The sequence below is a fragment of the Podarcis cretensis genome (assembly GCF_951804945.1).
Source record: "Podarcis cretensis genome assembly, chromosome: 7".
In the NCBI taxonomy this organism is placed as follows: domain Eukaryota; kingdom Metazoa; phylum Chordata; class Lepidosauria; order Squamata; family Lacertidae; genus Podarcis; species Podarcis cretensis.
Window position 1 is genome coordinate 77,852,816 of NC_137176.1, and position 23,953 is coordinate 77,876,768.

The 23,953-nt window shown below is 45.7% G+C and overlaps 2 protein-coding genes across 2 annotated transcripts in view; one reads left to right on the forward strand and one right to left on the reverse strand.

Annotated features, from left to right (window-relative positions):
• TNFRSF11B (TNF receptor superfamily member 11b) overlaps window positions 1-23,953 on the reverse strand; it is a 116,510-nt gene that overhangs the window by 65,423 nt on the left and 27,134 nt on the right. The window lies entirely within an intron of this gene.
• COLEC10 (collectin subfamily member 10) overlaps window positions 6,044-23,953 on the forward strand; it is a 31,013-nt gene continuing 13,103 nt past the window's right edge. Inside the window, exons 1-3 of the mRNA XM_079984511.1 lie at window positions 6,044-6,373; window positions 18,665-18,736; window positions 22,127-22,198. Coding sequence (XP_079840637.1) covers window positions 6,235-6,373; window positions 18,665-18,736; window positions 22,127-22,198 — 283 coding nt within the window. The 5' untranslated portion in view covers window positions 6,044-6,234. The remainder of the gene's footprint in view (window positions 6,374-18,664; window positions 18,737-22,126; window positions 22,199-23,953) is intronic.

Consider the following 23,953-nt stretch of genomic DNA (forward strand, 5'->3'; position numbering starts at 1 on the left):
TGGGTCCTCCATCTCCGCAGGGGCCAGAGCAGACTCAGCTGGTGCCTGCATCTGAGGATCCAGCACAGCTGAGGACCCTTCAGGTTCAGGCCCCAGCCCCGCCTCAGCTGGTTCTGGAGGCGGGGACTCCTGTGCAGGCTGGGATTCCTCAGGTTCAGCCTCTGAGTCCAAATCCCAGGCCATCACAGACACATCAGCTAACCTTTAAATAGAGTCAAGGTGCTGCGAGGGACCTCAAAAGGCATGTGGTGAGATGGCTTATTAGGGGGATATGGAGACAAAACATTACATACCGAGGGTGCTGTTTATAGCACATGACGTCGTCCCCCAAATCCTGAGAACTGTGGTTTGTTAAGGGAGGAACGAATTGTAGCTCTGTGACAGAGAAAATACAGTTACCATGGTTCTTTGTCATGTGCTTTAAATGTATGGTGGTGTGTAGGCCCCCTCAGTCTGCACCTTACTCCCATGTTGCTGCCTGAGGCACAGGGCAAGATTGCACCCCACCCGCCCCCCTCCATGAGTAGAAGCTGACTGGACTAGCACTTGAAATTTACTTGAATGGGATGGCATCCCACAGTGCACATGAGGGCCGCAAGCTAGTTAAGGGAGTGTATGACTGGCATAAGGCACACAGAGCCACCTGAGGGTGGTTGCCTCACCTTGCCTAATGGTAGGGCCGGCCACACAAAACAGCAGCAGAGAAATTACTTGCAGGCGTCCCAGCTTGCTGCATCAACCAGCAGGTTGATGGACATACTTATAAGTGGAACTACTTATGTAAAGGGCTCCACTTGCCCTATGGCCTGATAGCAAGAGTGTGTGGCGCTCCAGATGTTGTTGAATTCCCGACTCCCATCATCAACAGCCAACAAAGCCAATGGTCCAACATTAGGGAAGTTATAGTCCAACAACATCTGGATTTTCAAAGGTTCCCAACCCCAGCTATACATCAAATGGAGCTTTCCATCATTTGATTTTGAACACATGCTCCTCTTTGGTTTCCAGTGGAAGGAAAATTACTGTCAACTGTGGGACCTAACGAAATCTTGGCTTGTGATACATAGCTGGAAAACAGATTTAACTCTGAGCTTCTCCTGTGATCTGCTGTTGTATTGAATATTAATTTGACCCTTAAGGAAACATTTTGAAGTTACATCTGCTATATCAAGGGTGGACAGATTTCAGGCTTGCGGGATACATTTGGGGTTTTTTAATCCAGCTAGATCCACCAGCCAGAGCCAGGTGGAAAAGACTCCCCCCCCCCCAAGTCACCCAAAGATCTACCATTAGATTCATACCTACCTTCTGCTAACCTCTGTACTACAAGGGCATTTCCAAAATGTTTTGCTCGGTGGTCCTCCAATGGAACTTGGTATTTGCTTAAGGTACACTCGCTAGCCTGCCAATCTCTCTGATCTGGTAAATAAGAAAGTAAGAACTGCTTTGCTGCATCAGACAACCTAGCCCAATGGTGGCCAGGTAAACTGCAGCAACTGAGCTGGCCCCACCATTAGACAGAGTGAGGTGTCTGCCTCCGGCAGCTGATCCTGTTAGTCTTGTTTAATTTGATTTTACAAATTAAGTGCTGTGGGTGCCAGTCACAAAATGGATGCAATGGGGCATGGCACAAAAGAAAGGGGCTGCTCTCGGGGGTTGTTGTTGTTTAGCTGTTCAGTTGTGTCCGACTCTTCGTTACCCCATGGACCAGAGCATGCCAGGCACTCCTGTCTTCCACTGCCTCCCGCAGTTTGGTCAAACTCATGCTGGTAGCTTCAAGAACGCTGTCCAACCATCTCGTCCTCTGTCGTCCCCTTCTCCTTGTGCCCTCCATCTTTCCCAACATCAGGGTCTTTTCCAGGGAGTCTTCTCTTCTCATGAGGTGGCCAAAGTACTGGAGCCTCAGCTTCACGATCTGTTCTTCCAGTGAGCACTCAGGGCTGATTTCCTTCAGAATGGAGAGGTTTGATCTTCTTGCAGTCCATGGGACTCTCAAGAGTCTCCTCCAGCACCATAATTCAAAAGCATCAATTCTTCGGCTCTTGGGGGTATGAGAACATAAAAAGACCCTCCCTTCTGGATCAGGCCAAAGGCCTATCTAGTCGAGCATCCTGTTCTCACAGTGGCCACCCAGACGTCCCTGGGAAGCCCACAAGTGGGACCCAAGCTGGTGAATCTGGGAATCGGCCATCTGAGCTGCAAGCTGCTGCTCCCGCCAGGTCTTCCCAGAGCATTTCCCCTTTAATGTTTACGCTGTCTTTGTATTTCTTGCACTGTTATCTATCTACCATAAACTGAAAAAGGAGGGGATAAAAATGTGAACATTAATAAATAACACACGTTTATTATTAGATTCCCTCACACGCAACAGCCTTCCAGCACCATCGCAAAATTTCTGAACCTGTTCAAGGTGGGCATTAGCATTTGCTCCTAAATCTCCCCCAGTCTAAGCAAACCACTTCAAATCTAAACAGTTAACTCTGCAACAGGAAGACGTGTGTTCACTTTTCTCAAGGCGAAACGGGTGCTCCAGAAGGAATTGCATAAATATTTATGAAAACGGAGCAGGAAATATTTTCCCAGGGTAGTTTTTCTCTTCAGAGCTTTATCGGGTCGTGGAAGTTAGCGTTTATTTTAAACTTTAGATCTAAGAGCTCTGACACAGGAAAGAGCTGCCTTTTAACAAACTAAGCTGGGACATGTAGATCGATTACAGCGGGGGTCGGCAACCTTTTTAGGCCTGTTTTATTTCGTGAGCATGTGGTTCTTGGTGCATCCACTGTTGTTGGTTGTTTTGACAACTCCAGTTGGAAAGCAGGATAGAATCATAGAATCATAGAATCATAGAGTTGGAAGAGACCACAAGGGCCATCGAGTCCAACCCCCTGCCAAGCAGGAAACACCATCAGAGCACTCCTGACATATGGTTGTCAAGCCTCTGCTTAAAGACCTCCAAAGAAGGAGACTCCACCACACTCCTTGGCAGCAAATTCCACTGTCGAACAGCTCTTACTGTCAGGAAGTTCTTCCTAATGTTTAGGTGGAATCTTCTTTCTTGTAGCTTGGAACCATTGCTCTGTGTCCGCTTCTCTGGAGCGGCAGAAAACAACCTTTCTCTCTCCTCTATATGACATCCTTTTGTATATTTGAACATGGCTATCATATCACCCCTTAACCTCCTCTTCTCCAGGCTAAACATGCCCAGCTCCCTTAGAAATCTACTAAACCAGTGGTTTTCAACCAGTGTGCTGTGATACCCTGGGTTGCCTTGAATGATGGTCAGGGGTGCCATGGGTAACACTGGCCTCTGTCCCTCTTTCCTTCCCTCCTTCCTCTGCTGCCCTCTCACATCTCTGGCTCCTAAAGGCTTGCATAGCTATTTGCTGCAGCAGCCCTGGCTACTCCCCCCCCCCCAATTTTTAAAATTAATTTTCCATATAAAATTTTTAAGACAGACAAACAAATAAACAAACAGACAAAAATACATCTCAACCGTAATTAAACCAAACTTCATAACATTGTTAAGTGAATTCCTCGTATCCCCCGGTTGAATTTCAGTGTATATCATTTTAACGGTTTTCCAAAACCTAAATTCTTAAAAATTTAACTTAATCACTTAACATCTTTCTTTCTTTACAATTCAACTTTAAACATATTAATTCGTCACATTGCATATTTTAATCCTAAGCCTATCTGGTATTTGCAAGCTTTCCAGTTAAGTTAACACATTTAACTAAATAGTCTTTAAACAGCAGCCCTGATACTGCTGCCTCTGGGGCTGGCCAGGGCGTGCTGGTTGCCTGGAGCTGAGGCGGCTCAGAGACCAGGGAGGGGGGCTGCAGCAACTGCTCAGAGGGCTCCCAAGGAGAGGGGGCTGAGGGAGCACCACACAAGGGACGGTTTTTGAAAAAGGGTGAGAGGCTGCCAGCTCAGCAGGCAGGGGGTGACATAACTGGGCTCCTGAGCCCCACAGGGGTGCCGCAGAAAGAATGTAGGGAGGAAGCCATGGACTCAAAAAGGCTGAAAACCTCTGTACTGAACAAAAAACAGCATGTTCCTTCCTCCCCACATGGAGAAAATCTCCCTTCCCCCTTCCATCATCACTACAGTCGTACCTCGGGTTACAAACGCTTCAGGTTGTGTGATTTCGGGTTGCGCACCACGCTGAACCCAGAAGTACCAGAATGGGTTACTTCTGGGTTTCGGCACTTGCGTATGCGCAGAAGTGCTAAATCGTGCTTTGCGCATGCGCAGAAGTGCCGAATCGCAACCCGTGGCGCTGCGGGTTGCAGACGCTGCGGGTTGCGGACGTGCTTCCCGCACGGATCACGTTCGCAACCTGAGCGTCCACTGTACTTCGTATGTCAACAGAAACAACATCACATCTCCATCGGCCCTTATTTGGTTGGACTGTGTGCCTACGGAGTCTCCATTTTATGCTTCTAAAGGAGAAAATAGCCCACAAGCAGAATTACGGAGGAAATGTGAACAGGCAGGCCTGGTTCAAGACATTTTGCTGTCTGAGGAACAGCAGCAAATGCAAATATGCATTAAGGGGGCATCATACCCAAGGCCGGTCAAATTATTTTGGCAGCTGAGGCCAAAATCGCAGAAGCGCTCCCCTCACTTCTCAGGCAATAGAAATTATATATCCATGAATTAAATGACCATCAATTTGATACCCTGTCATGACCACCAATATCTGCTGCCTGAAGCAGCCGCCACACTCTGCTTATTTTTATGCTGGTCCTGTGAACAAGGAACTAATTATATTATTGAGTCCCTAGCAACACTATTTATAATACCACTTTGAACAGTCATGGCTTCCCTCAAGGCACCCTGGGAACAGAAGTTTGTTAATGGTGTTGAGAGCTGCTAAGAGAGTCTCCCCATTGCCCTCACAGAGCTACAATTCCGAGAATCTCCTGGCTAGAGGGCTTGTGAAATGCAACTCTGTGAGGGGAACAGGGGTCTCGTAACAACTCCCAGCACGCTTAGCAATCTACAACTCCCAGGATTCTTCAGTGGAAGCCATGACTAAAGTGTTGTTCTTGGCATCCGTCTGTCTCAAGAGGCAATGGAATGTGCCTCCGGGGGTGAAGGCAAACTGCTATGTTAGCAACACCTTCGTGGGGCGCAAGCCTGGGCAGTGTGTATGGAGGTCTTGAGCTGCCCAGATGACAAGACCCCACAAATACTGCTTAAAACATATTGTGCAGATGTGGTCTGAGTTCAGCAGGGCTTCCCGGGCCTCCCCAGCCACTCTGGGCGGCTTCCAACAAAATATTAAAATACAGTAATGCATCAAACATTAAAAGCCTCCCTAAACAGGGCTGCCAATCAAATCAAATTGTTATAACAAAGGGGCAGAAAACGCTATGTAAAAATTGCATATACGGTAATTTTTTCCCTCTCTGGCGCCTCCTGGTGTTGCATGTTTATAACGAATTCAAAATGTCATTTTTTGACTAATGTAGCTGAGTCCCCTGAGAACCAGCCCAAGCCATTTTGCAGCCTGAGGCAAAGAGCAAAATGGCACCGCCTCTCTCGCATTCCATGCACAGATGTGGCGGAATGGCAATAGGACTTCCACTGCACTTGAGAGGCGCAGGTCACCTTAGCAGGCAATGGCATAGGCAGCTCTGTCCTCCAACACCTCATTCTGCTCCCTGACTCTCCAGCATCCTTTTTTTCTGAAGTGCCCATGTCTCTCTCCGTCCAATGGTAGAGACGGCCATGTCAGCCTTACAGTGCAAGGTGTGTTTACACATTCTGGAGTCCCATTATCTCCAACAGGGATTACTCTCCAGGCAATGTCTTTAGAATGGCTGCCTTAATGCCTTTTCTATTATATTTCTCTGACAAACATAAGAAATCAGCTCTCAGATTCCAGCAGGCAAATACAGAGGCCGGCTTGTGCATTCAAGACATCTCCTCCGGCCACTGCACTTAATTATTTCACAGCCAAGAGATAAACTTTAATAAACAACTGTCACTGCTGCATAAATATATTGCACAGTGTATGCTAACACACACACCCACACACCCACACACACACCCACACCCCCCCCCCACACACAGGGCCTCTTGATGGCCTTTCTCTATTTAGCTCTAATCAAGCGGGATCTTCAATTGAGCTTGCTTTCCAGAGTTATATGGGAAATCTTATTTTAGCAATTATTAAGGCTGGAACGAGGGAGGGCATTTCCTGTGGAGCTGAACGGCGCAAGCAGCATGAAGAACCAACTTTGGAAACACGAAACCTCCCTGTTGCTTTTTCTTGTCCTCCTAGTGCAGATTTTTGGTTTGGATGACGACAACCGGTCAGCGACGGAGATCTGTTCCACCCATACCATTCTACCAGGACCAAAAGGTGAGCCTTCTGTGTGCTAAACATCTTTGCTGTTGCTGAAGAGACACAGCAGTGTGTGCTTCAGGGGAAACCAACACACTGCTTATGATTCTCCCCCCAGCTCTTGTGTCACATAGAATTGGGGAAGGAAGGTTGCCAACTTTTTGGCTGCTTCTGCAACTGTGCCTTTAAGAGCAGAAGACCTTGCAGGCTTCTGCAGCTAATCATGGCGAGAGCTTATATTTTGGTGCATCAGATTTGGTGCCGCTGAAGGTCCAAGCTCAGGCATTTTGCTAGTCAGTTGGCAATCCTTCGCAGAGCAGGCAAGAGACTTATTTGCATTTTAATCTGATAGACAATGCCTGTTGTGGAAAAATAATTAAAATGTCAGTTGTACAATGCTTAATCAGTGTTTTATTATGTAAACCAGGGGTGGGAAGCAGGTGGCCCTCCGGTCTTGTTTTCTCACTCGACTACAACTCCCATCATCTCAGATTACTGGTCCTGCTAGCTGGGGCTGATGGGAGTTGGAGTCCAGCAATATCTGGAGGGACAACAGTTCCCCATCCCTGATCTAAGCAACTGGTTGGGGAAAAGTAAAGTACTGTAAATTATAATGGAGCAGAAGAAATATGTAGTGTTTGTTTGGGTTATAAAGGGTTAAGCACCTCCCCACCTAGTAGTTGGAAATATTTTAACTTGAATTAGTTAAGCACCTCCCCACCCCCTGTAGTTGGAAATATTTTAACTTGAATTAATGCCAGGGCTATGCCCCTGGATTGAGGAGCAGTTACTCAGTTTGTGGTGCGCTGCAAAACATGGGATTTTTGCTGCAAAACTGTTGGCACTGGTTTGGAGTGATTTGGACACTGATGGTGTTAATTACAAACCCTGTGTTTGATGTATCAATTACAGTGGTACCTCGGGTTAAGTACTTAATTCATTCCGGAGGTCTGTACTTAACCTGAAACTGTTCTTAACCTGAAGCACCACTTTAGCTAATGGGCCCTCCTGCTGCTGCTGCGCCACTGGAGCATGATTTCTGTTCTCATCCTGAAGCAAAGTTCTTAACCTGAAGCACTATTTCTAGGTTAGCGGAGTCTGTAACCTGAAGCGTATGTAACCTGAAGCGTATGTAACCCGAGGTACCACTGTACCCAGTTTGTGGGGTGCTGCAAAACATGGGGTTTTTTCCTCTGCAAAACAACTGCAAAACTTGGGCACAGGTTTATAAGGGAACCCGAAATTCTGGGGTCCGTAGTTAATTATCGTGCCAACTCAATTGGAGGAGAGAGACAACTATTCTCTTTCCCACATTGCCTCAGTTCCAGCAGTGTTCTATGATTATGATTTCACTTCCACCGTATAAAAAAAGCTAGTGCAGCACAGTGGTGGCAGTGGCTGTTTGGTTAGCATATGAAACATTGAGGTTGGAAATCCCTGCCCAGTTACGCTGCTTGTTGGGGAACCCCATGAATCAGTCTGCCCCAGCTTGGACTACCTCACAAGGCTGTCGTGCAGATAAAAAAATAAGAGGGCAAAGACACGTGCTCACTGTTGCCCCACAGAGCAGGATTAGATCAAAGGGGTCGTTTTCAGTTGAACAAGAAGAGGAGAAATTTCTGAATAGAAAGAGCAGTCCCAGAGATACACCAGCACAGCTTTGTCATCTTGGCAAAAAAAGGACCATTCTGGGAATATGTCAGTATCAAAACCAAGCAGTGGGGCTTATGCAGGATCCTAACTCTGTTCAGCTCAGTCACATGACCTGGCAAATAGGGTGTTTTTACAGCCAAACTCTATTTTAAAGACTTGTTTTCGCTCTGAGAGGCTTGGAACTGCGTAGCCAGCAGCAGTCTTGCTCCTGAATAGGGTTTGGATCTGGCACAACTTTATCCTTGCTTACTTGCTTAATGCCAACTCCTCGTGAGTAGGAGCACTCTCACTGTGGTACACATGGAACCCTCATACTTTTATTTATTTATTTGCTTATTGAAACACATTTTAAAACTGCTTCGCATTTTAAAATCCAGTAAGTGTATACATAAATACAACATAAATGCAACTGAACAGTCTTGTAGAGACCGAAATACAATACCAAAACTAGAATTTCCTTCCCATTTCCCGTAAGTGCTCCAGATTCCACGCCGCCCCAAGAGGAGCACAAGACCTCAGACGTTGAACAGCATCTTCCCCACCAGTTTCTTTTTTTTTTTTAAATAATTTTTATTGCATTTTTCACAAAAAAGAACAAAAAAGCAAATTTTCACAAACATTACAAAAAGAAAATTTTTCACAAACATTACAAAAGAAAACGAAAACATAGACAAAAAAAAAGAGAAAAAAGGAGATTTTAACATAAAAAAACAAAGAAAAAATCCCTCACTTTCCAATTATAACCTTCAAAACCTTATTTTCCTTACTTCCACCCGCCTCCCGATCTTGTATTCTATGTAATAATTAGTTCAGCAAGCTCAATCTTTGTTCATTTTGATTCTTGATCCCTCCCTTTGTGCTCTTATTTAACTCAGTCACTAGAACCCCTTCTTTCCTTTTCAATGTCCTCAACATTCAAAGATTTTACAGTGTTTTTGTAGATAGACTTTAAACTTCTTCCAGTCCTCTTCCACCTGCTCTTCTCCTTGATCTCGAATTCTGCCGGTCATTTCAGCCAGTTCCATATAGTCTATTACTTGCATCTGCCATTCTTCCAGAGTGGGTAGATCTTTCCCCACCAGTTTCTGATTGTAAGCTCCTTGGGGCAGGGGACCTGCCTTTTGCTTACGTTTTTATTCTGCAAAGCACCACGCAAGCTGCTAAACAAGGTGCATTTCCTCCTCAGTTCTGTGTGGTCACCTAGAAGTTACGGTTGTGATAAAAGTCGTGGGCTAAAAATACACTGCAAGGATTACTCAGGGCAGGCCTGATAATCTCAGTGGCCCAGGTTGGCTTTAAAAGTCAGTCCTTGATAAGAGCAAATGGCTCAGCCTGCTGTCCTAAGTACACTAACCTGGGAGTCAGCAGCACTGAATCAAATAGGACTGGCTTCTGAGAAGATATGGTTGGAATTAAAAAGTGCCTAATAAAAAGGACTGATGAAACCCCTTGCTTAATAGATATTCAAGGCTGCCCCCAGGTGGCCACGAGAGATGCCTGTACTGCAGACCTTCATATCAACAGGCCTATTTCAATATTAAATGTGCTACTCTCACTTCCTGCAGGCAAGACCAACCTTGGCCTCTGCAGCTTTTTTCCAGGCTCATACAATAATTGTGAAATGATTAAATTCTTTATCAAAGAAATAAAATGACCGAGACTCTAATAAGGTGGGTTCTGCTGGTTTGATGTGTCTTTTGTACATTAGTCATAAAGGAAGCTTGGGTATTTAATGCAGGTATGCTGCAGAGGACATGGGTGGCGCTGTGGGTTAAACCACAGAGCCTAGGACTTGCCGATCAGAAGGTTGGCAGTTCGAATCCCTGCGACGGGGTGAGCTCCCATTGCTCGGTCCCTGCTCCTGCCAACCTAGCAGTTCGAAAGCACCTCAAAGTGCAAGTAGATAAATAGGTACCGCTCCAGCAGGAAGGAAAACAGTGTTTCCGTGCGCTGCTCGGGTTCGCCAGAAGTGGCTTAGTCATGCTGGCCACATGACCCGGAAGCTGTACGCCGGCTCCCTCGGCCAATAAAGGGAGATGAGCGCCGCAACCCCAGAGTCGGCCACGACTGGACCTAATGGTCAGGGGTCCAGAGCACCTGAATGAAGTTTGCAGGCCACTGGTGGTCTGGTGACTTCCATTGTCTTAGCCTAATTCTCAGGAATGCTATGAGGATGAAGAAATGAGTGAAAAATTGTACTTCATCCACTGAGAAGTACTTGGGAGATTATTAACACGTTAAGCATCAAGCCAGAAAAGATCCAGGTCTCGATTGGAAAAAATTTAAAGTTTATCTACAGAAACATTGTAAAATTAAGGAATGTTAGAAGGATGTTGGAATGAAGCTATGTGGTTTTAGCAGAAATGTTATAAAGGATTAAGTAAAAATGGATTGGTAATTAGTGAAAGAGGAGAATGTAAAATTATAGTATATTAAGATAAATTTTTAGGATAAAAACAAAGATGGAAAGGATTTGCTGAAATATCTAATTGAACTAGAATACAAAAAAGGGAGGTGTGAGGAGGTCAAGGAAATAAGCAAAGGAAAGAAAGTTATGTAAAGGTTGGACTTGTGTTTTTTCTTCTTTCTTTTTTTCTCTTTTTTTCTCTTTTTGTTTGTTTTTGTGCTTTGTTTGTTTAACTTTTTTTACTTTTCTTTTTGTAACCTTTAAAACTTTAATAAAATCTATTTAAAAAAAAGAAAGAAAAGAAAAGATCCAGGTCTCATTTTTCACCTAAAAGCAGCTGCAGGAAGGTCGGTTAACCCTTTCATCCCATCTTGCTTCCCTGATCTCACTCACCCTCAACTCCAAACTGCAGTTAGCCTCACATACAAGATTCCTTCATATGAACACACCAAGCTGCCTTGCATGGAGTCAAACTTTTTTTTTTTAAAAAAAAACTTTTTTCTTCCAAAATTAAAACAAAACATATTATCCAGAAACATAACATTCTTATTCCCCACCCCCATTTTTCCTCTTGTGTGTTGTTGGGTTACCAATAGCTGAAGGTACCATGAAAAGGGCCTCTGTGGAAGGTCTCAGTTCTCTCACAGGGTTACATAAAGTGCAATGGTCCTTCAGGTACAGTAGCTTGGTCCCACCCAAGCAGTTTAGAACTCTACCTTGGTCCATCAAGCTCAGGATTGTCTGCACTTACAGGCAGTGGCCCTACAGGATTTCAGTCAGGGAGTTTCTCCCAGGTTTACCTGGAGATGCCGGGGATTGAACCTGGGACCTTCTGCAAATAAGACCACCACCTTCTTAAAGATAAGCAGGTTTGGGTATGGGCAGGGCTTGGATGGGAGACAGCATTGGAACCACAGATGCACCACCTTGGGTTCCCTCACTGTGAGAAGTGAGGTTACAGGCAACCAGGGAGAGGGCCTTCTCGGTAGTGGCGCCCTCCCTGTGGAATGCCCTCCCATCAGATGTCAAGGAGTTAAAGAACGATACATAATAATAATACCTTTATTGTCATCAGTGGCGTAGCGTGGGGGGTGCAGGGGGGCCCCGGCCGCACTGGGCGCAACATCTGGGGGTTAGGGTTAGGGATAGGGTTAGGGGGCGCAAATCCAGGGTTAGGGGGCGCAAATTACTTGCCTTGCCCCGGGTGCTGACAACCCACGCTACGCCACAGATTGTCATTGTACAACCTGTGTACAATGAAATTAAACAAGCCTCCCCCCCCAAACACTCAGTCTCTTATCAAACAACACACCACCTCACAAGTCAATTTCACTATGCTGTTTTTCATTCAACGGCCTAACAGCCCACGGATAGAAGCTATTTTTTAGCCTGTTGGTACAGCTGATTGTAATTCTATATCTCCTGCCCGAGGGTAGAAGATTAAAGAGGTGATGACCTGGGTGTGAGTCATCCCTGAGAATTTTTCTCGCTCTCCTAAGGCAACGATCCCTTGCGATGTCATCTAGCGGACTCAAGGAACAGCCCATGATATCATGTGCTGCATTCACCATCCTCTGTAGAGACTTTCTGTCCGTGGCTGTCAGGCCAGCATACCACACTGTGATACAATATGAGAGGACACTTTCTATTGTGGACTGGTAAAAGGAGTTCATCAGTTGTTTTTAGAAGACACCTGAAGGCAGACCTGTATAGGGAAGTGTCAGGGGTTCAGGAGCAGAGGCACAGGGGAGAGAGGAAGCGGAGAGCGAAGGGGAACAATCCAAGGGCAGCGTAGGGGAGTATGACAGTGGGCCGAGAGATTCCATGAGCTTCTCCAGCGATTCGGAAGATTCCCAGAAGGGGGCACCGATGGCCAGGGCAAGGGGGGTCCCGGGAAGGACGCACCAGAAGCAAGGGGCCAGCGGCGACTCCCAAAGCAGCAGCTGGAGATCGGGACCAGCTTCCCCACCAGGGCGTAGCGGGGGGGAAGAGTCCCATGCGTCAGGGCCGGCTTCCCCTCCAGTGGGGAGAGAAGATGAGGCAGGGCTGACCACGCCCCTATCGCTGAGTGAGGGAACGGAGGGGAAGTCAGACCCAGCTGACCCCCCCGAAGGGGGAAGCAGTGACAGGAGCAGTGTAACGGTCAGGAGGAAGGTTGCCGGCTGGGCGCGCGCGCCAAGTTCAAATGTACAGGAGCGCGGGACAGCAGGGAGGTCGGATTGGGAGCCAGGTCCTAAAGCACGCCGGAAACGGGGAAGAATCCGGGGAATCAGCATCAGAAGAGTCCAGAAAGGGCGACACCCCAGCGGGCAGAAGGACCCAGAGGAGAAAGGAGCAAAGGAGGAGGTGGAGCAAGGCTAGGGTCTTGAACTGGTGTCGAGGGGGAGGAGATTCAGATGGAGCTTCGGCGGTCTAGGGTTGAGACGTAGAGCTGCGCGCCGCGGCTTTGAAATGGAAACTGAACCTTAATAAAGACTTTTGTATATAGCAAGAACTGGCGTTGGTCCTTTGTGAGCTGGGACCTTGGGCAGCTCTGACAGGAAGTTTTTAATGTTTGTTGTTTTATTCTGCTTTTATATAAGTTGAAAGCCACCCAGAGTGGTTGGGGCAACCCAGTCAGATGAGCAAAGTACAAGTAAAATAAAATCATCATCATCACCATCTAATGGAATAAACAATTGCCCATTGTGTGAAACAGGATACTGGACAAGATGGGCTTTTGGTCTCATCCGGAAAGGCTTTTCTTCTTCTTCTTCTTTTTTAATAATAATTTTTATTAGTTTTCCAATTTTAAAACAAAACAATAACAACGACATAAAAACATCCACCAATACAAACAAACACACAAATATAAATTCTTAACCTCATTTTCATAAGCCTCCTTTCTCGGACTTCCCCATACCTCACCTTTTTTGCATCCTTATTTTACAGTTTTTCAGCAACCCTTTTAGCCAATTAAATTTAAATTTGTTATCTTTCTCAATTTCACCTTAAATAACATTTTCAGCTGCAATTCTGCATCTTCCTTCCCCTTGACATTTTAGCACTCATCAATATTATAACAGTTCTTAAGATAAGCTTTGAACTTCTTTCAGTCTTCCTCCACCGTCTCCTTCTCTTGGTCACGGATTCTGCCAGTCATTTCTGCCAGTCCCATAAAGTCAATCACTTTCGTCTGCCATTCTTCCAGTGTGGGGAGTTCTTGTGTCTTCCAATACTTTGCTAGAAGGATCCTTGCTGCTGTAGTGGCGTACATAAAAAAAGTCCTATCCTTCCTTAACACCAATTGGCCGACCATGCCCAAGAGGAATGCCTCTGGTTTCTTGTGAAAAGTACATTTAAGTACCTTCTTAATTTCATTATAAATCATTTCCCAAAAGGCTTTAATCTTTGGGCAGGTCCACCAAAGGTGAAAGAAGGTACCTTCAGTCTCATTACATTTCCAACATTTATTATTGGGCAGATGATAAATCTTCGCAAGCTTAACTGGGGTCATGTACCACCTGTAAATCATTTTCATAATATTTTCTCTTAGGGCATTACATGCCGTGAATTTAATACCGGTGGTCCATAACTGTTCCCAGTCAGCAAACATAATGTCATGTCCAACGTCCTGTGCCCATTTAATCATGGCTGATTTAACTGTCTCATTTATTGTATTCCACTTCAGCAACAAATTATACATTCTTGATACATTCTTAGTATTGGGTTCTAGCAATTCGGAAAGGCTTTTCTTACATTCATACAGCATCCTCAAAAGACTATAATCAATTTATTTCACAAGCCAGAGCCCCCTTTTGACAAATGCATGGCATCACCCAATATCTTCCTCCATTTTTAATGGTGCCTCGTGACTCCTTGCATGAACCAGCACGGCAACACCCCTAGAACATGTTGAAGGAGTCGTGTTGTTGTTCAAGCACTATCCAAACTTCAACATGCTGCGTACTCGTCAAACCCTCCTGAGGACGTAGGAGAGGTGCGACTCCGGAAACATATTGAAGTAATTGCACGATCGGTTCAGCGCGTCGAAAAGAAAAGGAATGGGTGACCTCAGCCAAGGTTGGCGGGCTTGTTGCTGAGAACTTCAAAGGAATCTGAATTGGGTCCTATGTGTTCAGTAACTGGAATAGAAGGCAATTTGAAGGGGAATAATGGGAGTTCACCCTGCAGCTATGTGGTGTGTTTTGGAACGCTCGCCTTTCATTATTTTGACAAATGTCAATTATAAACTCCTTGACATCAGTCAGTGCCTCCAAGCCCTGTTTCTTGTGGTCACCGCTGCTGCTGCTGACCATCTTCCAGACCTAATAGTGGCACTTGCACAGCTCTGCTTCTGGAAAAGGGCGAGCTCAGTCTGAAGCGGAGTTTGCCACATTCTGAGCTCCCTGTTGGAAGTGCAGAAGGACTTCACCCCACATCCTCAAGGACTCTTGGCCGGACTCTTGTTCCTGTGGTCTCTGTCATCACTCCCTTCTTTTCTGACCTATGTGTTCTCCATGCTTTAAAAAAGAAATAATTTTAAAAATTTAATTAAAAATCCGAATTCCGTGCCAAATTCTGCAACGAGAAAATCCATGTTCTGCAACCTGCAGTGAAAGAGCATCTGGCTTGCACACACAAGGTCCTGGGTTCAATCTCTGGTATTGCTACGTAATAATAATAATAAATTATATAAAAATATATATATTTGTACCCCGCCCTTCCCGGTTCAAAAACCGGGCTCAGGGCGTCTAACAACAAATTTAAAACAATTGATGCAACAAAAAACAGCATAAAATACAGCATAAAATGTGAAGAACAATAAATTCAGAATTCAAAAATCACTTTAGGGGGGAAATCCATCCAATAAATATTAGATGATCACCAGGGCTAACTGGCTAAATTAGTCCTGTTTGGGCCAGTGTGGAGACCAGGGAAGAATTAGCTGTGGGATCCCAGAGCGGGTAATCTTCATAAAAAGGGGAGGGGGAGGGAAGGAAGGGGAATAAAAGATCAGGCTAAGTTCAAGTTGAAAGCCAGGTGGAATACCTCTGTCTTACAGGCCCTGCGGAAGGAAGTTAAATCCTGCAGGGCCCTGGTCTCATGGGACAGAGCATTTCACCAGGTTGGAGCCATCACTGAGAAGGCCCTAGCCCTGGTGGAGGATAATCTGACTTCCTTAGGGCCCAGGACCTCTAAACTATGATTATTCATGGACCTTAAGGTCCTCTGTGGGGCATACCAGGAAAGGCGGTCCTGTAAATACAAGGGCCCTAAGCCACAAAGGGCTTTAAAGATCAAAACCAGCACCTAGAGCTGGGAATATTCCTCAGTTTGAAACCCTGGAGAGTCTCTGCCAGGCAGTGTAGTCAACACCAGGTTAGATCAACCAACGCTCTGATAAGACAGCTTCCTACTCATATTTTAATAACAGTCGTCTTGTAACAAGGATGCCTGTGAAATCAACTTTTTGAGTCAGGAAGAAACAAAATCAACTTCAGAGGCAAGTACAGGTTATTCTCAACTCTTTGACTAACCTTCCACATGCCACCTAAATGGGACTTCCAGGCCACCTATGTTCTACAGATGATAGCTTGAGACCCTCTGGTGCAGGTGCAAGGTGCAGAAGTCCCACCCTCCTTGCACTTTATTTTCACAACAATCCTGTGAGGTTGGTAGGTTAGGCTGAGGGAGAAAGAGTGCAGGCCCAAAGTCACGCTGGTGATCTTTGTGGCTTCGGCCTGGGTCTTCTTCCAACTACTGAAGCCCCAAGAGCAGGTAATGAAGGCTAACCTTGATTTTGGCTCGAGCAGACACGCAAGTGCATAACACAAGAATGTGGCCTCTCTCCACAGCTGATCTGTGCAGCCTCTATGCCTTGGGTTGGCCAAAGGCACAAAGGCACAAAGGCAACAGTACTCCCTCAATGTCACTGTCCCTCCTACCCCAGGAAAAGGTATTCAGTAGCATACTGGTGTTGAGATGAGCGGGGTATGTGTGTGTGTGCCTCTCTTGGCAGTGCAGTTGCCCTCAGAAACCATTGGGATAATTTATTTATTTAGTCTATTTATTTATTTATTTATTTATTTATTTATTTTTAGTGTTGCAATACATATATGAGATATTTACATAGTGATACATATACATTATATTCGTAAATTCACATTTTCACATTTTATTATGTACCAACATTTAATCCATTTCTTATTTCTTGCCCTGTGCCTCCCTTCCACCCGTGCGCGACTTCCTTGTTATTATTTTGTAACTTTATTACTAAGACTGTAATTTTGTATCTTAATAATTAAACATTCAATCTTATACATCTGCTTAGCTTAGCTTAACTTTGTGAAATCAGTCTATACATATCAATAAATTCTTGTTGGAGTATCTTTTGGTCATGTATTGTTCTACACATTTCCATTCCTGTTTGAGATTTTGATTAGATTGCGTTCTAATTGTTGCCGTCATTTTGGCTAATTCAATCATTTCAAAAAATTTACGTTGCCAATCTTTCAATTTTGGTACTTCTTCTGATTTCCAATTTTTTGCAATCAATAACCTTGCGGCGGCTGTTGCATATAAAAAGATTCTCTTCGTGTCTCTGGGGATGTCATTTGTTATAATTCCTAAAAGGAATGTTTCAGCTTCTTACCATTTTTTTTTAAACATTTTTTTTTCAGTTCCTCATGTATATTTCCCCAAAAGTTTTTAATTTTATCACATCCCCACCAGACATGATATAAGGATCACCATTGGGATAATTTATTATGGACCTGGAGAAATGGAGTTCTACTACTTTCCTGCTACCAATCGGCCAGCAGAGTGGGTGCAGGCAGTGGCAGACCTACATTTGGGGGGGCCTGAAGCTTGAACTGTCATGTTGACTAGATGACCCTCATGGTCCCTTCCAACTCCATAATTCTATGAGGACCCCTTCACAACCAGCAACAAGGTCTGGGTAACCACTGTTATCATCTTCAATGGGGTTGTTCCACAACAGATCGCCACACCTTTACAACATCTGTGCTACCGACTCTCAAGCTTTGGGAATGTTGAAATATAAAGGTAAAGGGACCCCTGACCATTAGGCCCAGTCGTGACCGACTCTGGGGTTGCGGCGCTCATCTCACTTTATTGGCTGAGGGAGCCGGCGTACAGCTTCCGGGTCATGTGGCCAGCATGACTAAGCCGCTTCTGGTGAAACTGAGCAGCGCACGGAAATGCCGTTTACCTTCCCGCCGGAGTGGTACCTATTTATCTACTTGCACTTTGACGTGTTTTTGAACTGCTAGGTTGGCAGGAGCTGGGACCGAGCAATGGGAGCTCACCCCGTCGCAGGGATTCGAACTGCCGACCTTCTGATCTGCAAGTCCTAGGCTCTGTGGTTTAACCCACAGCGCCACCCGGGTCCCTTTCTTGAACTATAGACAAAGACAAAAATTAATCTCTCGATTCAATGCGACTCAAACTGGGTTTAGTGTTGTTGTTGGCATTTGTTGGTCTCGGGAGACAATGGAGGACTGTGCCTTCGGGGGTGAAGTCAAGCTGTAGGCAGACTAAAGTCACTTATGGGCCCCCTCTGAGATCAGAGCCCCTGAAGCTTAAACTTTGTTAGGTTCATAATAGATCTACCCCTGGGTAGAGGATTTCAAGGAATAATTTTACACAGCTCTAGAAAAAGCAAATGGGTGAGTTTTGGACCAACAAAAGACACCACGAGAGGGCAGCAAGAGTCAACTCTTGGTACATCTTCAAACTGTGTTGAGAGAATGTTCTTTGGAGAGGATAGTTTTCCATGGACAAAAAAATCAATTCAAGGTGGTCATAGTTTAGTCTTTTTTCTTTTGCTGACAATAACAACTTGGCTAACACACTGCCAGCAGGGTTGCCACCTCCTCTGTTTGCCCTGATCCTCTACCTTAAACCATAGCTGTCAACTTTCCCCGTTTTTTAAGGGGAATTCCCTTATTCCGAATAGCATTCCTCGCAAGAAAAGGGAAAAGTTGGCAGCTCTGCCTTAAACAATATGCTGGTGTGCAAGAATTAAGACAGCACTCTAAGGCGTCTGATTGTTTCCTTTGCAGCTATGCCTTTACCTGTATCACACCTGACATCAGGTGAGGGCAGGTGAGCAGGCCAGTGGTTCTCTGCAGTTTCTCCTTTCAAAATGAGGCCAGGATACTCTTTCCTAACCTGCATTGTAGCTTGTATCAGAGTGTCTGTTTTCTCCCTCTCTGCCCACTCACCCTGTGTGTTTGTTTTTGAAGGAGATGAAGGCAAAAAGGGAGACCAAGGAGAAATGGGCAAGCATGGGAAACTCGGCCCCACCGGATCCAAAGGTAAAGATGTGCGTGGTTATTTGCTGTGCCCTGGAAATGTCTTGGGCTCCCTCCACCTTCCCATATTCATTTCGCCTTTGGAATGCTCTCACAAGTGCTCAGTTATGCCTCTGGATTAATGGAAAAAAGAATAAACTCTGACCCTGCAATCATCATCTGAGGCCCTTTTCTGTATGCATTAGGATGCAACTTCAGAACGGTGACTTTTCAGCGGTGGCTCCCTGCTTGTGGAATGCTCTCCCCAAACCCGGCGCCATCGTTGCTGTCATTATGCACCAGCAAAAACATTTCTTTTACACCAGCCATTTGGCTTTTAATTATCAGTGGCCTCCTTCAGTGGGTGAGATGCTCAAATTCAGCACCAAAAGCAAGCCCTGATTGTAGAGGAACAATCAAACAGACTTTAAGCCTCCCAGATGTTTCCCTTGCAGCCATGGCTGTCCCACATCTGATGTCATTTTGGTGTGGGGCAGGTGGGCAGGGCTTGTGGAGAACAGCTCCACGGGCCAAACTGAATGGGCCTACTGAGACTTGAGAGCAGCCTTCACCATCCTGGTGCCTTCCATTGGCATCGTGTGGGCAGGGCCACAGGGGTGGTTGCCCTGGGCACAAAATTCTTAGGGGTGCAAAATTTCAAAAGGAAAAAAGAAGAGAGAAAATAGTAATAAAAAAAATAATAAAAAGCGCACCCTCCCCCTCACACAATAAATCTCCCAATGTTTGTGTGGATGGACTGAGGAATGGATTTGGGTGACAGCCAGTTGCTAGGGTGCCCTCTGCAGCGTTTTAGAAAGATACCCACTCCTGACCAACCCTCCATTCATCTTTCTGGTGTGCTTGACATTCATGGGGCGCTGCAACTGCCACTCGGGTAGGTTGCCGAGCTATTGATACTTCCTTCCAGCCTATCAGCAGGTGGTACCGAAGAGCCCTGCCCTGCTCTGTCACCCCCTTACCATCTGGTGCTGCTGGCAGTGCCAGCGACAACATGGAATAGGAGGAGAAGTTTGTGCCATGGGAGAATGAGCGTCCCCGCCACACCAGAATATCTGCAAAGGGAAGCTGATTCTGGCTCTGTAAAGCTGTTGATCTCTGGGGGAGCAATACTCATCTTGCCCCGGACTCTGGCAATCCATGCTATACCACTGGGCCAACAACGTCTGAAGGACACCAGGATGAGGAAGCAGCTTGTTTAGAGGAAGCAGCTGGCCACATACTGGGATGCCCCACGGTGGATACAGAAAGGGAGCACCCATCAAATACATTACGCATCAAGGTGTGGGGAGGAGGTGCCACAGTTTGAGCTATTAGGAAGTAGGATAAAATAGGGCAAAGGGTGACCAAAGAACATAAGGTGCTAAACAGGCCATTTATTGTACCAATGGCCCCCATGCCAGCTCTGTAGGCTGGCTGTGGACTTCAGCGTAAAATTTCGCGGCAAAATTGCTTCGTACTTCAGACAGCTAGTTGGGCACAAATAATGGCCGTATAAATTCTGTCCACACATTTATCAATGGCCTAAACACTTCAGGTTTTTGATCAATAAGATTTTACGACCGAAATACGTTCAATACGCAGCTATAATAAAACACTCTCTGGTGTGACGCTGCTTCATATTGCAAAAATGGGATTTGACGTCGGGTGGGGGGAGATAGGCTGCCTGCCATACACATTTATTGGCTCTTAAAAGAACCTAAATTGCCGCCTCTACAAAAACAGGGCTGCTCCATTTATTCACGTGGTTTGCAGCTTTAGGAGATGCTGAAGGAAGACGCTGGGACATTCCTCTCATGTGTTGTGAAACTAAGGCCCCGTCTGCACTATATGTTTAAAGCAGTATCATACAGCTCTTGAACAGTCTTGTCTTCCCCCAAAGTATTCTGGGAACTGTAGTTTGTTAAAGATGCTGAGAGTTGTGAGGAGACCCCTATCTCCCCCCGCCAGCCTCACGGAGCATAGTTCTCAAAGTGATTTAGCAATCAACCCCTCCCCTCAGGAAACCCTGGAAATTATGGGGGGGGGGGCGGGTAGAGATGTAACAGCTCCCAGCACCCTGAACATAACACAGTTCACAGGATTCTTGCAGGGGTGGAGCCATGACTGTTTAAAGTGGCACGATACTACTTTAAAGTACAGTCGTACCTCGGGTTAAGAACTTAATTCGTTCTGGAGATCTGTTCTTAACCTGAAACTGTTCTTAACCTGAGGTACCACTTTAGCTAATGGGGCCTCCCGCTGTCACTGCACGATTTCTGTTCTCATCCTGAAGCAAAGTTCTTAACCTGAGGTACTATTTCTGGGTTATCGGAGTCTGTAACCTGAAGCGTCTGTAACCTGAGGTACCACTATATAGTGCACATGGGGTCTAAAGTATATTTTAAAATGACATAGAGCTGCCATGGAGTGGGGCAACCATCACTGCATTAAGGTCTCCCTTTCCCCCTCCAGAAACACAGCCATCCTTTGAAATTCCCACTTATCCAGTTTTTGCAAAGGGTGGCGCAAGACTTTTAATCTCAATGGGGTTTGCTCCCAAGGAGGCATGAATAACAGCCTTCCCAGCTTGGTGTCGTCGAGATGCTTTTTGGACTAACAATGCCACCCATCAGCCTTGGCCATTGGCAATATTCCTTTTACACACACGCACACACACACAACCTGAGCGTCATCATTATGGCAAACACATTGCTGGTAATCAGTAAGCACTAGAGGGGCTTGTGGATTAAGACTGTCACATTCTGGTTTCAGCATCATCCTTAAAAAAGAAAAAAAAAAGCTTTATGAAACAAAAACATAACAAAACCAAAAAAAGATGCCTCCAGGCTCCTCAACTGGGAACTTTTAGTTTGGCAAATAAGCTTTGAAATTTCATACTGTTTCTTCTGCAAGAGTGCCGGCGGCGGGTGCGCAGAGCCATCTGCTGCCAGTCGGCTCAGAACCTCCAGTGCCGGTGAATCAAAGACAGTCCCTCTGTTGGATTGGGCTCTCAGAACATATGGGAAACCTACTGTTCGGCTGGGAAACAAGGGAAAGCATGAATGTTCACAGCTTCAGCTCTACAGATGGCTTCAGCGTCATGGCTGAAGCCTTGGCTCACTGGAGGAAACTAAATGTCCCCACTTCTTAAAAAAACAACAGTGTTGTTGTTGTTGCCACCACCACCCCTTAAAGGGCCTCTGAGCGACAATCAGAAATGTAACAAGGGAAATCTTTCCCATCACTGCACTGAGGAAAGATTTGCCCTGATGAATTTCTGCCTGTCACACGGCTATTAACTAGAACAGCAGTCCTCTCGGAAGAAGGCGGTAAGGTCATCTACTTATACAAGGTCATATGAAAATGGCGTGAGAATGAATAAAACGGGAACTTGTCGTGGTATTTCCTTCGCAGGAGACAAAGGAGCTGCTGGCGATATCGGCGACCAAGGGATCATGGGTAAAATTGGACCGATTGGCAGAAAGGGTAGGTTTGCCTTTAATACTTTTGGAATGTGTTGTGATGGCACAGAGCAAAATGTGGAACATCTGCTATTTACGCTTCCCAAATTAAACAGATGGCTTTTATTGCCAAAGAGAAAAAGAAAAAAGCAAGTCGTGAATTACATTAGGTCTTATGCCTTCAACCCATGACCGGCAGAGTAGAAGACCTGAGATTTACCAGGGTTGCCTAAAAGTTTTCGAAAATACATCTTATATGAATTCATTTATTCATTTCTTTGGAATTTCTATGCAATAGTCAAGCACACAGTGACCATTCATGACACCAGTGATTGACAATAACACACTCTTTGCGTGTTCAGACCCAGAAACCTCCCCCCTAAATAAATTCACACTTGACTCAAAATTTTGGTTTGGTTTTTGGCAGAATTTAGGCCACAACTTTATTGATTACAGAAAGTGACTGGTTGAAAAGGCTCTGGTTTGACTAGCTCCCTGCCATGCAGGTAGCGCTGACCCAGGGAACCAGCATAGTTCAGTCAAGGGTGAACACCTGGATAAGCGGAAAGCCGGGCACAGAATAACTCTGCCACCCAAATGTCCCCCTGGACTCAGGCACAGACACAACCCCCTCACAGGAATTGACCAAACCATCGGGTCCCTGGATTCCTTTAATGGAATACCCTTCACATAGGGATGGCAAGAGCGTTCTCCCATCCCTATCACCTGAACCAGAGCCTATCTGCAACCTTACAAGTTGTGATAAATTGCTACGCAGCAGGCAAAACCCAAATGGCACCAGCCAATCGGGGGAAATTCCTGCTGTGCCCCTGTCCCAACAACAGACGACACACAATGGCATAGCAAGGTCAAGCACACAGCCCTAAATATAGGGAGAGGTGGGTGGGTGTTCTGAATGCATGCGCCAAAAGAGGAAGCTCTGGGTCATATGCATGGGCATAAATAGGTCCCTTGAACCATTTAGACTGTGTCCCTTTGGCCAGATTGTACCCACCAATCAGGTGTTGTGGCTAACCAATTGTACCCACCCAACACAGGGTGTCTGTTGTCCAGGTCTCACTGCAATACATGCCCTCTTTAAGGGAGGACCCAATTTGCTAGCTTTAGTGTGCTAATTTAATACCTGTGGTCAGAGAGAAACTCTTGGTTGAATCCTAAATTAATAGAATCAAACTAGCTAACAATGCCCGTTCAGCACACTCAAGCTGAAGTATTCCTCTGAAGGTCTTCTCTTGGAGAGTGGTAACTTTAGAGCCACCAAGTGGCATGTCCCAAGAGAGGTCCTGCTATTTTCTGAACTTTGTGATTTTCCATGTATTCTGCCCCCTTTCCCTTATGGGATATTCCAGACCCCTTATAGAGTCCTTAAGTGGGTTCCCTATAGGTGGGGGGGGGAAATAACAGAGGCCAACCAGAGTACATTAAGAAGCAAAGTGGTTAGTAAGCCTGATCTTTATTCAAGGAACTGTTGCAACTCACCACACACAGGAGGGAGGAGAACCGTGAACAACTTTTGAAAATGTCCACCCTGTAGCCCCAAAACATCATACATACATCACAGAAGGAGGCAGTCTACAGCAGAAATCCTGCCTGCCAGGATACCTGAAAATGGTCACTGATTGCATTACCTGGGCAGCCTGGCCATTCTTTTGTGATGGTTAATACTTTAGTCCCCGAATCCAGGTCACAGGCTCACCTTATTCAAACACAAATACGCCCTTAAAGACAGGATTTGCAAGCAAAAAAGACAATGGGAAGG